Here is a 17,511-nt window from a genome sequence, read left to right on the forward strand (position 1 = left end):
TGAAGCTCCCTCTCTGTCCCAGCTGGTCTCCCCACCGGTGAGGGGGCTTCCCTGCGTGCGGGAACCTCTCCTCTCCTTCAGCTCCCCTGCAAGGGTGCAGGTCCCGTCCTGTTTCCTCTTCTTTTTTTCTTTCTTAAGTCCTACCCGGTTGCGTGGGGATTTTTCTTGCCCTTTCAGGTGTCCAGGGTCCTCTGCTAGTGTTCAGCAGGTGCTCTATGAGAATTGTTCCATTTGTAGATGTAGATGTATTCTTGATGTACTTGTGGGGAGAGGCGAACTGCACATCCTCCTACTCCTCCATCTTGACTCTGTCCCCCAGCCCCCCAGTCATGTTCTGTGGGAAACCTTTGCTGGTTTTCATGCCCATGTGGCCTCCCACAGAATCCTGAACTTCTGGTGCTTATAGCACTCTGTTATTATTGCTTATTGAATTATCTGCAAACTCCTTAAAGGAAGGGCCTTCTCTTTCTTGTTAACCTTGGTATCCTCAATGATAATGCCTGGTGATGTTAAATATTTAACAAAATTTCCTAAAATTGGAAGGACAAAGGGCTTGCAGTCACTCTAGCAGTCTTACCAAGTTTTCTGGTTAGTTCTTTTTCTGTTTGTGATTATTTTTCACCCATTTTATGACTGTGAAAATACTGAGACTGAATTTTTTGTCACTCTTTCTCTTTCAGTAAGTTACTTAAGTTTTCTGGATTCAGCTTGTTAATCCGTAAAACATAGATAATAGTTGATACAGGATTGTTGAGAGAATTGAAGAAGTACTTGTGACTCAGGGTTCTTACTCTCTTCCATCCAAATAGAAGGTACAGGCAGGGCTCCCTGTAAGAGCTAGAGGTAATATTGCTCTAGTGATTAGGCCATCATTGTCCTGAATGGTGAATTTCTTTGACACACTTTTTCTTTTTCACTTGTCCTCTAATAGTGTCTCAATCGTGAACAAGGTATTCACTGGGTCAAAAAAGAAAGACTTCCAGCATTTCTGGAAAGTGATTGCTACTTTGAATACAGGTATTGTAATCCCATCAATATACATATTTTTAAATGATTTTTGTTCACCAAAAATAATTTTTCTGTACTTCCTTAATAAAATTGTATACCTTTAAACTCATTTGAGTTTATATTCCACTTGCTATATAGTATAAGATAGAGCATTGGTAAAAATCACTTAACTTTTGCGAAGAGATTTTGTAGAAACAGTACCTAATAAATGTATTTCAATTCTGCTTCTTTGATCATTATATTTAAAATTTTTTTCTACTTCTGTAAAGGTATTTATGTTCAGGGTGTTAAAAAATGAATATGAGTGTCATAAAAAAGACAGAATGTTGTAGTGCAGGGCCATGTTTTTCTTTTATGCTCCCTGACTTCTAAAGTTTAAGTACCTAAACATTCTGAAGTTTTACTAAAATTTGACTTTTGCTTAGAACAACTGTTTTTTTAAATAAAAATAAAATAAAATAGAATAATTATTAATTAGTAATTCTATGAATAGGCCATTAATTTTAGCAGATCCTAAGAGAATCATCCTGCAGAGTTAGGACGGGAGATTGATTTGAATACATAAAACAAAATTTTTTTTTTCTAAATTCTACCATATTTGAAACTTATTTCTAGTTTGTATGATTTCTGAAATGCAGGTTAGCCAAATTGGTTTCACAAGTAAGATGGAGTGAATCAGGCATGAATATCACATTAGGTGCAGATTTTTCTCCCTGGGTCCTGAAAAAACCAACCAGTCCACCACCTCCTCCTGTTGAAGAAGATGATGTTATAAGTATGAAAAAGTTCTGCATTTCTCTTGGCAAGGTAAAAGTGTGAGTGTTTCTTTGTGTCTTGGCACTTCAGTGAAACTCCTCATTTTAGGGATATGAATTTCATGTACCACTTGAATAGGAAAATGATTTCAAATACTTCTGAAGTAGATTTAGCAAATATTCTCTTAGGTTTATGCTGACTTATTTGCCCTACACTCTTTCACCTGAAATGTAATTAGAATTATTATCCTCATGTGTACAAAGGAAAAATGCACAATTGAAGAACATCCCCAATGTCACCTGGGAAGCAAGGGTTTCATTGTTCATTCCAAATTTTTTATTATTTGGAATTTGTCATTTTTGTACAAAACAACAATAAATTGGGCCTTCTCTTCCCTATTGTCAAGATTATTCTTCAGTAATAAAATGCATAACTGTTTAGCTGTTACCAGATAAATTTGCCCTTCACACTTGGAGAATGTTGGGTGGTATGGGTACGTTTGAAGAGATCTAACCTAGAATCAAATGTCCTTTTGGGGAATCACAGTTTAGTGAATACTGTTGTTTGATCTTTGCTTCTGCCAGGGCGGAACAATTTTCCTTCTACCCTTCTAGGTTCTTTGGCTGATCTATTAAAAACAAACAAAAAAATGACATAAGACAGGGTAACAGGAAAAAACAAATGTAATTTAGTATGTATGGGAACTCTATAAGAATATAAGACCCAAGAGCAAGTTGGGCAGTTGAGACATATATGCCATCCTGAGCTAAGGAATGGGGTAGGGGCCTGGGGCTTCAAAGTGGAGGAGGGTAATTCACAGGACTATAAGAAGACCAGATGTTTGGTAATTAGATGTTTACCTGCCATATAGATAGGTCGGTCATTCAGATAAAAGTTATCTCTGGTGCTGGCTGTCTCTGAGCCAGGCCCCCTATGTAAATTCTTTTAGGTAGTTAAAGGAGAGGTAAGTGTTTTTCTTGAGTCTGTTGGGTCGTGATCTCCTTCAGCTCACAATAATCCACAATGCCATGGCATATTTTGGGGTCACGTATTCTGCTTCTCTTTAGCCTCTAATTATCAGATCTTCTCTCTGGGAAGACATTTCTAATACACAGTTCTTTACAAAACCAGGAATTGCAAATATGTTACCCATGTGTTGCTATTCTCCTAGTTTGCATTCATGACAGAGATTGCTAATCAATTATGGCAATTTTCCTGCTGAGCTAGGACTTGGCTCCAAATTCTTTTTCAACACAGCATTCTAGGCAGGCACTTCCAAGTGATCAAAGATGTCATACAAGAGGAAAACTATTTGCCATCTCTGTTGGAATGGATATCCTTCTCCTATCTTATTTGAACATTTTTTTCATGTGTAAGCTCCTATTTAATTTTGTAGTTTGACAGTCCTATCAGCAATATTTGGCAAAAATGTTAAAAAATTATGCCAGTCCCATTATTTCCTCTGAATAATGCTCAGGAATGTACTGAAGGCACATTTTTCTTTTCTCTTATATTTATTTTTAGGTATTTATTTTTTATCTTAACCCATATGTTATAATAATGTTAGGGATGTCAAAAAATATACTGATAGTAGGGGTCAATAAACATGCAAAGGAAAGAATCAATCTAGGGAAATAAGTTCTGATTCCTTACAGGTAAATTTAATCAAATATAAGAGAATAAAAATCCAAGCTAGTTTACTTTTACTAGTTTCTGTGATGGAAAAAGCTCATTTCTGTCAACTTGAGTAATATTTGAACTATATATTTTTTTTAACAGCCTTTAAACTTTGAGGACTCAGTTTTCTTTGGGACCTTAAATCACTAAACCATGACTATAGATAGGGATTAATCCATATGATAATTGGTAATATTTCTTTGAGTCTTCAGTTATACCGTCTAAACACAAACAATTGACCCATCTTTTAAGAGTACAAAGTAGAATAGTTAACTGCTTTTATGTCTGGCTAACTACTTCTTTCTCCCCTGTCTTCTACTCTCTCATCTTTTTTGTGCAGTTGAAATAGCAAGGACTCTTGTATGTTGGTCTCTCTCTATTCCTTGCAAGTTCCTTAATTATTTTGGTCTCCTCTCAGTGCTTAGGATACTACTTGTAATAGAGTAGTCATTCAATAAATATGTTGAATGAACATGTAATCAGTAATAAATGACTTGTTTTTAGAGGAAGGAAAAGAGGAAACAAAAGGCAATTAGATTCAAAGCTTTTATCTACCAAGGAAACCTTACTTCTAAGACGGGCAGTGAGTACACTGATGACACCTGATATTTCTTTCTCTTGCTTTTGGTCTTATTGTGTGGCCTGACGTACCCTGCTAATTCTGCATAATAGTCAGGGAACAATTCTATTCCATTTGAGCCTTGCCTCCTCTGTGAGTGTTCCTTAGGCTAAGGGCCAACCAGGTTGGAGAAAGGAGAAATGAGAGTAATGCTGGGCACTCCCTTTTCTGCTTCTGTTGAACAAGCTGGATTATCCTAGAAGAGTAGGTGAGGACATGACTAAGAAGCAGGAAGAAGAATCTTCCCAGGAAATCTGAGATGGAGTTTCTTAGTACTGGGGTTCTAGAAGCTGTGTGTCAGGTTGAGAATTGGGTCAGCTGGTTCAGGAGTACACAAAAGAAAGGAAACATTGAAGGCTTCACCCAGGGGCAGGTGAGTCAGGAATCAGCCTTCAGGAAGCATCCAATCCAAGCAAAGTTGTGAAAACTGAATCTAAGGTAAAGGGGAAGTTGAGCATGGAGAGGTTTCCAGTGCTATTGAGAGTTAAGTTTTTGTCATATTAGGGAGGAGTTGTTAAAAACACTGAGCCAGGCCAGACAGAATTGGGGGCATGAAATAACTGGGAAAGTTGTGAATGGGAGTAGCTGGCAAAAGATGCATCCAAAGACTGATGAGCCGTGGTGACTGCCAAGTTAAAGTTAGATGGTGTGAATTTGTAGTGAATCCAGGAAGTAGGATTGCATGCTTCTGGTGGAAGAGTGAAGAATTTGATGGGTAGTGAGCTCATTTCTTTCCTTTGATCATCTAATATGAAAATAATCTGAATTGAAATTTCCTTACCATTATTCTCAGCTAATGAGTTTTTCTGTGTACAACATTCTTTTCTTTCACGGCATAATTTTTCCTTTACATATTGCACTATGCAAATGAATATTATCATAATGACTTGTCCAGATTCATGACTGGAAGAATACTGCTAATCTTATGTTAAACAAATGTGCTCCTTTCTTCCTAGGCCTCCTATACTCAAACAAAAGATTGGTTTGCATTAGCAAAACAAAATCAGCAAACAGTATCAACCTTTTCATTACCTTCTTGTGTATTACACAACAAAATTGGATCACCAGTTAATTCATCTGTTTCTGGTAAGCAGAAAAGGACAAGAATGGCCTCAGAACTCCTTTTTACATCTTTTGTTGTTATTGTAAACTTACAGTACAACACTTAGTGGATGGGGAGAAAAAATTATCTCCCCTGCAACACCACTTTCTACTGTTTTTCAAGAGACAACCTGATATAGTGAAAAGAGGATGAGTTTAGAACCCAACTCTGATACTTATTAGTTTGTGACTTCTGCAAATTATTCCACTTCTGGGAGCTTTGCTTTTGTCATCTGTAAGATTAAACTAATGATGCATACATACTGAATGTATAGAAAATGCTTAGTGCTTCATACCTAATGGACAGTCAATAAATATTTGTCTTGTCATTATTTCCTGTCACAGTTTACAAATTCTTATTATTAATCCTTTGAAACGAAGTGGGTGCAACCTTTCTCTTCTCCCCAAAGTAAATAGTGATTTACGGAACTTGAGTTTTCCTTCTGTTTTTAAGTTCAGACTGTTTCTCACTTTGAAAAGCAGATAAATTTCTACTGTGGGGAACTTTTGTGGGTGATACAGACTTTTCATAAATAAAGGGAACCTTCCAGAAATGGGAGTAATTAAATACGATATTGCTAGAGGGAGAAAAAATCTTGCAATGTGATTCAAGAGAGGAACTCAGAAATTCACTAACAATTCTTACATAATTCCTTTGAAAAGTATAAGCAACCTCTGGAGGTGATAAGTCTGGATTCTCTAGGATTGAACCCAAATCTAGGTAAAGGGGAAAATCATCTTCCTAATTGGAAATTGCTGAATTTATAGATTTCTTACTATTTTCCCCAAATAGTAAAGTAGAAAATTGGAGAGTGACGTTAGTAAGCAGGAAGAGAAAGGATAGCAGGAAGGCAGTGAGCAGAAGTGCCAGGCTTGCACTTTACCTCCAAGTCTGTGGGGTTGAGTGTATACCCAGTATCCTTTCACAGGTTTACAAAAGTCTAATCTCAATTTTGGGGAAGTTTAGTATATTTATTTTCAATTAAAATTGTAATGAAACATTTCCAGTTCATTGAGACTTGAAATCTATTACTGAGAAAACTGAGAGTGGGACACATGGGTCAGGGTTTTCCTGATCCACGGCTTTGCAAGGGGTAGATTTGCCATGTGAAATAAAGCACTGATATCAGATATTTCACTGATTTCTGAAAGACAGAAGAATAGGGGCTAGACTATATCTTTAGAAAAAGTGTAAAAGCAATCCATTTGTATTTGTAAGTCTTCACAAGGGCCTTATGCAATTTTGTAATTTTAATGATAGGTTGTAAGTATAGTAGTAATTGAATCTTTCTGATAAAATAGTGAATTTTTTAATTGCTATTATGACTCCAGTTCTGGTCTGTTCTTCTATCATCTCATCACCTATGGCAGCTAATTTTATTTTACCATAGAACATGAAATATTAAAGTACATACAGTTGTTTGATGTACACATTCTAATTCTTTAATAGATTTGGCCTTTGTATGTTGACATTTTCAGCCTGGAATATTACATTTTAAAAGTGTATAATGTCTTTTTGAAGATCCTCTTTATTAAGGATATCAAATATTTAATTCATCTGCCACCAATATCCCCTTTCATGTCCAGGGAAGACATGGCTAATCCCTGTTGGCAGTTTTTCTCTCTACTGATCCCAAATGTAGCCTTAGACTCCTCATTGACACTGGTTGGTCCCTGCAGTCACTACCGATGATAAACCCATTTGCCATCCTAGCTCTATAACATCTAGTTAATAATTAAAAGAAAACTTTTACATTTATATCTGATCTAATAGCCTTTTATGATTTAATACAGAGAGTTTTATCTTTGATGATGGAGTTCACCCCAGGACGAAAAAGAGCCCATCTACAGCCACTAGGTTAATTTCCGAATTTGAAGAAGATGGGCCTGTATCTCTACAAGACACTCCTTCTCAAGCTCTTCTGAGGACATACCTTGAAAAGCAACAGGATGTTGATGAAAGCCTGACATTGCATTTCTCAACATGTGAAGAATTTTTAAGATCTTATATAAACTTTATTTTGAGAGTGGCAATTCATCAAATTCTTGGAGCACCACTTAGAGAAAGCCCAGATTATATAAATTTCAGAAATGTAACAGAAGTGGTATTTGATGAGTGTTTGGGGACTACCTCTGGCAAGAATGTTTTGCGGAGTGAAATGCTAAAGGAAAAGTCGGAAGACATGTTAGCACAAGCAGTTTCAAAAACTGAGAGCGTTGGACTAGAAAGCAGGGCTAATTGGTGTATTTCTCACAAAACTTATGACATTGGCAATAGAAAGGAGTTCGAAAGATTTAAGAAATTTATTAAAGGTACATTAGGGGAGAGATATTGGTGGCTCTGGATGGATATTGAGAGGTTAAAAGTTCTTAAGGATTGTGGAAGACATCAAAGGTATTTCTACTTTTTTATTTTTCAATAGTTTTAAAACCAAATTATAGAATATTAGTTTGGGTCATGTAAGCACCGGCAGAAAGCCTGAAATAAATATTTAAATGTAATTTATACTTTTAGAGGAATGAATAATAATAAGATTTATTTTATTATTATAATATTGATTTATGTAAAAGATACCTTATGCCAGTGTAAGGGGCTGGCTCTTCCTAACAGCCTGCTCAGTTAACAAATTCTATGGTCTTTAGTCAGATGCCACTTCGACATTCATATCTGAATGTGATAGCTGCTAGATATGATGCTGGATATCCTCTAGAGAGCCTCTTAAAAGTCTGATGGGGCACAGGTCTTCAGCTCCTCCAAATGTTTTAGGTCACTATAAGTCTTAAGAACCTTAAGAGGACCCTGCTTTAGGAAGGTCCTTATCTTGTGTTTTCCTGATCTGCTCTGAACTCTGAAGCAGATCCACTGTAGTAGACTGCAGTTCCCATTAAACGTTTGACTGAGTAAGTACTAGTGACTGGATTATTCCAGTTATCTCAGTGGCATTCAGATCGCAATGCCACTGTTGTTGATCATAATGATCATAACGTCATTGTTGTACACAGTTATAAGTTCAGGGATTACCGAATGGTTGATTATGAAGCATGACCTGATTGATCCCAGGGTAGAAGGCCACTACCACTTGCCAAGACATGTTAGGGAAGGGATATGCAAGCAACCTACATAGATTCTTCAGAATTAATACTGTATTAGTTCCTATTGTTGCTGTAATAAATTACCACAAACTAAGTGGCTTAAATCAACATGAATTAATTCTCTTACAGTTGAAAGGTTAGAAATCTAAAATGGGTATGCAGGGCTGCGTTCCTTCTGAACACTCTAGGGGAAAATCCATTTCCTTGCCTTTTCCAGCTTCTGAGGCCACCTACTTTCCTGGGCTTATGCCCCCTTCCTCCATCTCCAAAGCCGGCAGCATGACATCTTTTCTCTTCTCTGACTGCTGCTTCTATCCTCACTTCTTTTCTCTATGACTATTACCCTCCTGCCTCCATCTTAGAAGGACTGTTAAGATTACATTAGCACCAATTAGATAAGCCAGGATGATCTCCTCAAAATCCTAATCACATCTGCAGAGTCCCTTCTGTCATGTAAGGTAACATTCTTAGGTTCTGGAGATTAGGATATGGACATCTTTGTAAGGCCATTGTTCAGCCTACCAAAAATACCCTTCCCATTCCCATATCTGTGAGAAATATTTATATCTCCCTGTAACTCACTTTTGGTTTTAAGATAGTTCATTAATTGCCTGAAACATTTTGGAAGTGAAAATATTTGGCTAGTTGAATATTGTGTCAATGTGTGTGTATTATTTCAGACATATTGAGAAGATGAAAAAATGCTATCTAGTGAGCAGTGGAGACTGCTACCTTTCTGCAGAAATCTTATCAAAATTTAAACTGCTAGATGGATCTCAGTGGAATGAAGAACACTTAAAAAATATTCAGACTGAGGTTGTAAAACCCTTACTTCTTTATTGGTAAGAAAAAATAATATGAATCAAAGTTATTTGCTTTTACTTTTCTTAAGCTAGTTACAAGTTATACTTTTTTGTCTTAAGGCTGTAACATTTATGGAAATTTTGAATGACAAGATTATTATATCTTTGGCCTTCTCTAAAGTACCTATCCTTTAGATAATTTTGATATTTGAGGGACTTTAAATCCGTAATAAGACTAGACAGTACTTAAGCTCCATTTGAACTTTGTGAGCATATCCTTCTACCCCTGACCTTCTTACGATCAGGACCTCATCAAATTGATGTGTGTGTGTGTGCATTTGTGTGTGTGTGTACATGTAGCTTGAGTTGGATTTGTCTCAATAAACATTCCATGAACACTTTCTATGGGCCAAGTGTTGTGCTAAGGATACAAGGGTAAAAACCACAGTCAAGTCTAGTGATCCTAGTCTAGTGGGAGGAACATACATATAAAATGAGTGTAGTAAAAGAAAGTGTGGTGAATGTACAGGATACAGAGAAGAGGTAATATTTCACCTGGGACTCAAGGGACTCTAAACAAGAGAAAGAGAATGGACCTAGTGGAGAAAATGTGTGCCTTCTGAGGATCAGTGAGCTGTCCAGCGTGGCTGTGATGGATCTGATCATGTTACTTCTCTGCTTTAAGTCTTTAACTAGTTACCCCAAAGCTTTCAGTGTAAGGTTCAAATTCCTTAAGTTAACAAATAAGATTATCATGGGCTTCCCTGGTGGCGCAGTGGTTGAGAGTCCGCCTCCCGATGCAGGGGACAAGGGTTCATGCCCCGGTCCGGGAGGATCCCACATGCCGCGGAGCGGCTGGGCCCGTGAGCCATGGCCACTGAGCCTGCACGTCCGGAGCCTGTGACCGCAACGGGAGAGGCCACAACAGTGAGAGGCCCGCGTACCGCAAAACAAAACAAAACAAAACAAAACAACAACAACAAAAAGATCATCATGATTTTTTTCAATGATATGTGTTTCTTTAATTAGCTCAATCACATCCCCTTTTTTTTTCTTAACAACCTTATTGGAGTATAATTGTTTTACAATGGTATGTTAGTTTCTGCTTTATAACAAAGTGAATCAGTTATACATATACTTATATCCCCATATCTCTTCCCTCTTGCGTCTCCCTCCCTCCTACCCTCCCTATCCCACCCCTCCAGGTGATCACAAAGCACCGAGCTGATCTCCCTGTGCTATGCGGCTGCTTCCCACTAGCTATCAGTTTCACATTTGGTAGTGTATATATGTCCATGCCACTCTCTTACTTTGTTCCAGCTTACCCTTTCCCCTCCTTGTGTCCTCAGGTCCATTCTCTAGTAGATCTGCGTCTTTATTCCTGTCTTGCCCTTAGGTTCTTCATGACCTTTTTTTTTTTTTTTTTTTAGATTCCATGTATATGTGTTAGCATATGGTATTTGTTTTTGTCTTTCTGACTTACTTCACTCTGTATGACAGACTCTAGGTCCATCCACCTCACTACAAATAACTCAATTTCATTTCTTTTTATGCCTGAGTAATATTCCATTGTATATATGTGCCACATCTTCTTTATCCATTCATCTGTCGATGGACACTTAGGTTGCTTCCAAGTCCTGGCTATTGTAAATAGAGCTGCAGTGAACATTGTGGTACATGACTCTCTTTGAAGGAATAAACCTACCTAAGGAGACAAAAGACCTGTATGCAGAAAATTATAAGACACTGATGAAAGAAATTAAAGATGATACAAATAGATGGAGAGATATACCATGTTCTTGGATTGGAAGAATCAACATTGTGAAAATGACTCTACTACACAAAGCAATCTACAGGTTCAATGCAATCCCTATCAAACTACCACTGGCATTTTTCACAGAACTGGAACAAAAAATTTCACAATTTGTATGGAAACACAAAAGACGCCAAATAGCCAAAGCAATCCTGAGAAAGAAAAATGGAGCTGGAGGAATCAGGCTCCCTGACTTCAGACTATACTATAAAGCTACAGTAATCAAGACAGTATGGTACTGGCACAAAAACAGAAATATAGATCAATGGAACAGGATAGAAAGCCCAGAGATAAACCCACGCACATGTGGTCACCTTATCTTTGATAAAGGAGGCAAGAATGTACAAAGGAGAAAAGACAGCCTCTTCAATAAGTGGTGCTGGGAAAACTGGACAGCTACATGTAAAAGAATGAAATTAGAGCACTCCCTAACACCATACACAAAAATAAACTCAAAATGGATTGAAGACCTAAATGTAAGGCCAGACACTGTAAAACTCTTAGAGGAAAACATAGGCAGAGCACTCTATGACATAAATCACAGCAAGATCCTTTTTGACCCACCTCCTAGAGAAATGGAAATAAAAACAAAAATAAACAAATGCGACCTAATGAAACTTCAAAGCTTTTGCACAGCAAAGGAAACCATAAACAAGATGAAAAGGCAACCCTCAGAATGGGAGAAAATATTTGCAAATGAAGCAACTGACAAAGAATTAGTCTCCAAAATTTACAAGCAGCTCATGCAGCTCAATAACAAAAAAACAATCCAATCCAAAAATGGGCAGAAGACCTAAATAGACATTTCTCCAAAGAAGATGTACAGATTGCCAACAAACACATCAAAGAATGCTCAACATCATTAATCATTAGAGAAATGCAAATCAAAACTACAATGAGGTATCATCTCACACCTGTCAGAATGGCCATCATCAAAAAATCTAGAAACAATAAATGCTGGAGAGGGTGTGGAGAAAAGGGAACCCTCTTGCACTGTTGGTGGGAATGTAAATTGATACAGCCACTATGGAGAAGGTATGAGGTTCCTTAAAAAACTAAAAATAGAACTACCATATGACCCAGCAATCCCACTACTGGACATATACCCTGAGATTATCATGATTTGTCCCTGCCTATGTCTTTGGCATTATGTCTCATCTAGGTATTCCAGATTACTTGTAAACTTTTTATTTTTCCATATATAAAGAGAATGTTGTTTTTCTCTTTCTCTGTAAACTTCTATTCTTAAATATTTAAGAAATGCAGAAAGGTATAAATTATACTAAAATAGGCACCTGTATACACACCACCCAACTTAAAAAATCATTACTAATACAGTGGAAGTTTTCCTTTTTTAAATTTAACTTTTTGTTTTGAGATAATTGTAGATTCATATGCAGCTGTTAGAAATAATACAGAGATTCTGTATACCTTTCACCCAGTTTCTTCCAATGGTAACATCTTGCATAACTGCAGTGCAATATTGCAATGAGGAAATTGACATTGATATAACTCTCCAGTGTTTTTTCATATTTTGCCAGTTTTACAAGCATTTATTTCTCTGTGTATAGTTAGTTCTATATAGTTTTATCACATGCATTTGCTGTTACAGTCAAGATACAGAGCAGTTACATTACCACATGCCTCTCTTTGTACTGCTCTCTTATAACCATACCTACCTCTTTCCTTCCCCCTTTCTCATAATTCCTGGAAACTACTAATCTATTATATAAATGAACTAATACAATATGTAATCTTCGGGGACTGGTTTTTTCATTCAGCATAATTCCTTTGATATCCATCCAAGTTGTTTTGTTCTTTTTCATTGCTGAGTAGTATTCTGTTTTATGGATGTTATACATTCATTCACTCATTGAAGGACATTAGGGTTGTTTCCAGTCTTTTGATATTATTAATAAAGTTGCTATGAACATTGATGTACAGGTTTCTGCATGAACGTAAGTCTTCCTTTCTCTGGGATAAATGTCCTAGAGTGAAATTAGTGGGTCATACATAGTCTTTTTTTAGTTTCAGCAGCAACTGCCAAACTGTTTTCCAGGGTGGATGTACCCTTTTACATTCCCACCAGCAGTGTATGAATGATCCAGTTTTTCTGCATCCTTGCAATTGTTTGATGTTGTCACAGTTTTCTATTTTAGCCAGTAAATACTTATTTACTTATTTTTATAAGTGTGTAGTGATATCTCATTGTAGTTTTACTTTGAAACTCTCCAGTTGTTAATGATGCTGAATGTGTTTTATATGCTTATTTGTCATTTGCATATACACTTCAGTGACATATCTGTGTGTTTTGTACATTTTCTGATTGTGTTCTTTCTTATTATTGAGTTTTAGAGTTATTTTTATGTTCTAGATACTAGCCATTAGTCAGGTATATAGTTTGCAAATATTTTCTTCCAGTTTTTAGCTTGTCTTCTTAAAGACAAGCTTTCTGAAGTCTTCTTAAACGGGTCTTTCATACCTTCTGGATGGGTGAACATGTAGAGGTGCACCCACATCCCTTGCCCTATGCTTCTCTTCCATCTGGCTATTTCTGAGTTATATCCTTTTATAGTAAGCCAGTCATGTAGATTAAGCAAACAAAAATATTGTGGATAATGGGAACCAGAATTCTCATCATTGTGGAAGAAAGTTACAAATATAGAAGAGAAAAGAGTGAATCCTGTGGTGATGAACTGGAATTAGAGGTGCAAATGGAAAATGCAGCTTTCACAAACTCATGTTACCATACTAATTATGAAGACTAATTCACTGAAGAAAAAACAGGACAAATCAAACAACAGAAGACCATGCAGACAAGAAAGAAAACAACTTGCAAGAGAAAATCTGAAATTAAACGTGTGTGGGATTTTCCCTGGGAGGGGGAGGGGAATATATTGGAGGACTCTCTAAATGAAGGGTTCCACATAATTTTTACTACAAATGTTTCATTAGAGTAAAGGCAGTTATCCTCTTGAGCCAAGTTTATTCACCTAATGCAAACTTCCCTATGTCAAATACACCTACTATTAAGAATAAATATAACCGTATCTGAAAAACCAAAAAAAGTGAGTCTTTTATAGAGCAAAGTTTTTGAATTCTGATGAGGCCTTCCTTTTATGGATCATGCCTGTGGTGTCAAACCTGAGAACTCTTTGCCTAACGCTATATTCTGAAGATTTTCTCCTATGTTTTTCCTAAAAACCTTATAATTTTATGTTTTACATTTAAGTGCGTGGCCCATTTTGAGTTATTTTTTACATGTGGTGTGAGGTTTAGGTCAAGGTTCAGTTTTGGTTTGTTTTTTTTCTTGCTTATGGATATCCAGTTGCTCATCCTCATTTATTGAAAAGGCTGTTTTTCCTCTTTCCTTCTTTTCTATGTTTTTCATTAACATACAGTGAAAGCAAACTGTATAGATTCACATAACCACCATGACAATCAGTGTACAAACAATTCTATCATCTTAAGAAACTCTCACACCACCCTTTTGTCATTAGACTCTTCCCCCACTCCCAACCCCTGGCAGCCACTGATCTGTCCTTTGTCACTATAGTTTTGTCTTTTTAGAATGTCATATAATTATACAGCATTAACTTCTGTTGGTCAGCATAATGCCACTGAAGCATAATGCATCCCAATTGTTACATGTACCGTAGTTCATACATTTTGTTATTTGGGCTTTCCGGTTGTTCTTTGTTGGTAAGTAGAAATGTGATTGAATTTGTGTGTACTCACTCAGTGTTGGAGAGGGCAAAAGCCCTTCCAGGCTCAATTGCTAACCTCAGACAGGCCTGCTATGCTTTTCTGGCTCTTTTGGTGCTGTTGCATTCTCAGGTCCATCAGGCACTGCCTTCTTCTCACCTACACACCAACGTCTTGCAAGTCTTATGGCTGATCTTTTGTACCCACCTGCTTGTATATTGGGGTTTGGGGGGATACCGTGTCACATTAACATTTTGTTCTAAATGTCGTCCGTGAGTTTTTGGTTTTGCCATCTAGCTGTGCTGTCTGTTTTTATGAAGGGATTCTGACAGGTAGAAGAACAGTACTGCTGACTTTGCCATTTTCTCAGAATTCTTTCTTAACCTTTTTTCTTGATCTAGCTAAATCCTGTATATTCTTCAAAATTCAAACGTAAACACAAACAAACATTCATGTCACCACCATGTTGCTTGGGAAATAAAGCATTACCGAGACCCCTGAAGTTGCCTTCCTGATCACACCATCCTTACTCCCACTTGGGGGTAGCCAGTGTCTTGACTTCTGTGATTATCGCCTTGCTTTTCTTTGTTGTTTTACCAACCATGTATGCAAATAAATCCCTAAGCATGTATTTTTATCTGCCTGTTCTACAACTTTATAAAAATGGAATCATGTTGTATGCCTTCTTTGCGTCTTCTATCAACAATATATTTGTAAGATTTGACTGTAACTGTATTTAAGAGTTTTATTAATTTTCACTGTTGTATATGGCATTCCAGTGCATGAATATACCATAATTTATTTAGTGTTTAAAAAAATTGGTGTCATTTTCTCTTTTCACAATTGCAAGCAATGCTGTACACATATCCATTTTTCCAAACTAGTTGTACCAATTTGCATTCCCACCAACCAGAATATGACAGTATCCATGGCTACAAATCCATGGTAACATTTAATATTGTCAGAGTCTTAAATTTTTGCCTATGTATTTGGTATGTCATTGGTGTTTTGTGCTTTTTCACTTGCATTTCCCTGATTATTGGTGAGGTTGATAACCTTTTCAATATTGAGTGATCATTTGGATTTCAACTTTCATGAATTGCTTGTTTATCTTCCTTGCCCATTTTTCTATTGTGAGATACATAGATAGATGGATAGATAAATAGATATAGATAGATATACACACATTCGCATACACACACATGTATATACATATATATATATATATACACGTGTTTACACACACATATATTGGATGCAGTTCCTTTGGTGATTTACGTGGCAAATACCTTCTCCCACTCTCTAGACCTTCAGATTAAGAGGTGTACAATCAATGTACATGAGAACCTGTATGATGGAAGTGTGAAAAAGAATACAATACCTGTTTAGGATTGACTGTGAAATGTAGTCCACAGTATTTGATGAATTCACGTAGTGGCTAATAAAAAATTAATGCAATGAATTAAATAAGAATGCAAGATTAAAATGGGGCCATGTGAATATACTGTAATGATGGGAATTAGAAAATTGATATACCCAGATTTCCTGTCCAGCACATGTATGATTTATTTGATCAGGGTCTTGTAAATATGCCCACTTACTAATTGGCATGAAAATAAGAGGTAATTTTAGATATTTCCAAGTCTGCAAGTAAAGGTTTTGAAATATGGTGTAAAGTGACCACCCAGATCTTTACAGGGTGCTTTCTGATCCTAAACTAATTATGGACTTTGGGTTCTCTTCCACTCCTAACCTGTGTTTACATCAGGGAAGTATCTACCATCTTCCTGCTTTTAAAGGGAGGCAATTTTCTACCAGGACCTGAAATATGAAGTGAAATTAGTCTTTGGACCATGGCACCAGGGGGAAAACCTAGTCCAAGAAGTAATTAACAACAGGCCCTGCCAGCTGGAGTTAACCCCATAGGCAATATGGGAATATCCATCAAGTTAAGTGGGGCCTTGATACTGTGCCAAACATTCTTTTTCCTAAATTTCTGGCAGTAGTGTAGGTCTTTCATTTATTATCTAAATTGTTATAAAATTAATTCTTACCTTTAAATTTAAGGCTTGAAAATAGATCATATGATTCATAATCCACTTTAGTAGTATACTTAAGCATTATAAAAATGTTTATATATTTTTAAATGTTAATTTAATCCACTAGTTTTTATTTGGTGTTATAGATAAATTGTAAACTGCTTTAAAACAGATCACAGGTGAATTCTATTTTTGTTTTACTAGAAACTGTAAATTATTTTTTAAAATTCCTTCATCACATAGATATAAAGGTTTCTTTTTCTTATCAAGCAGATAATAATTTGAATGTAATTTTATTAATTATTTTTTCTTCGTGTATGTTGCCTCCTTATATTGTATAAGTGAATGTGATTTCAGGCAGTTGATATATCATAGAATAACATTGGAGGGAGGGGCTAGGCAGCAGAAAAAGAAGAAATTATTAGAAAAGAGATGTGGCAAGACTGATAATTGTGAGCGTAGATATAATACATTTGGTAGCGTTTTGATTTTTGAGGCTTATTGTCTAGTTTAATCTTAAATTTGTTTTTCCTCCAACTAGGGCACCGAGATTCTGTGTTACTCATTCATCCTCAACAAAACATGCTAGTGCTGAACTGAAATTCTGGCACCTTTGTCAAGAGAAACCAAGGAAAGATGTCGACCCTTTTCCACAAATGGCAACCCTCTTGCCATTAAGACCTAAATCTTGCATTCCACAGATACCTGAGATGCAGGTAGGATGTACATTGATACTTTGATCTCTTAAGTTTGTAATAAAATATCCATGCTTGGGTTTTGTACACTAATACTTAAGTTTCATCATAAACCTTTTGTTGTTGTTTTTGCTTGTCGTTAATGTACATGCTGCAACAATTAGGAAATAAGAAAACCTATGGTTTGTTCTCCACCAATCAG

At 36.5% G+C, this 17,511-nt stretch overlaps 1 protein-coding gene across 1 annotated transcript in view; it reads left to right on the forward strand.

Annotated features, from left to right (window-relative positions):
* RGS22 (regulator of G protein signaling 22) overlaps positions 1-17,511 on the forward strand; it is a gene marked incomplete at both ends in the record, with an annotated part of 154,634 nt that overhangs the window by 53,773 nt on the left and 83,350 nt on the right. Inside the window, 6 exon segments of the mRNA XM_082674653.1 lie at positions 932-1,017; positions 1,647-1,815; positions 5,017-5,146; positions 6,956-7,556; positions 8,935-9,096; positions 17,156-17,330. Coding sequence (XP_082530779.1) covers positions 932-1,017; positions 1,647-1,815; positions 5,017-5,146; positions 6,956-7,556; positions 8,935-9,096; positions 17,156-17,330 — 1,323 coding nt within the window.

This window comes from Grampus griseus, assembly GCF_964374135.1.
Source record: "Grampus griseus genome assembly, chromosome: 17".
In the NCBI taxonomy this organism is placed as follows: domain Eukaryota; kingdom Metazoa; phylum Chordata; class Mammalia; order Artiodactyla; family Delphinidae; genus Grampus; species Grampus griseus.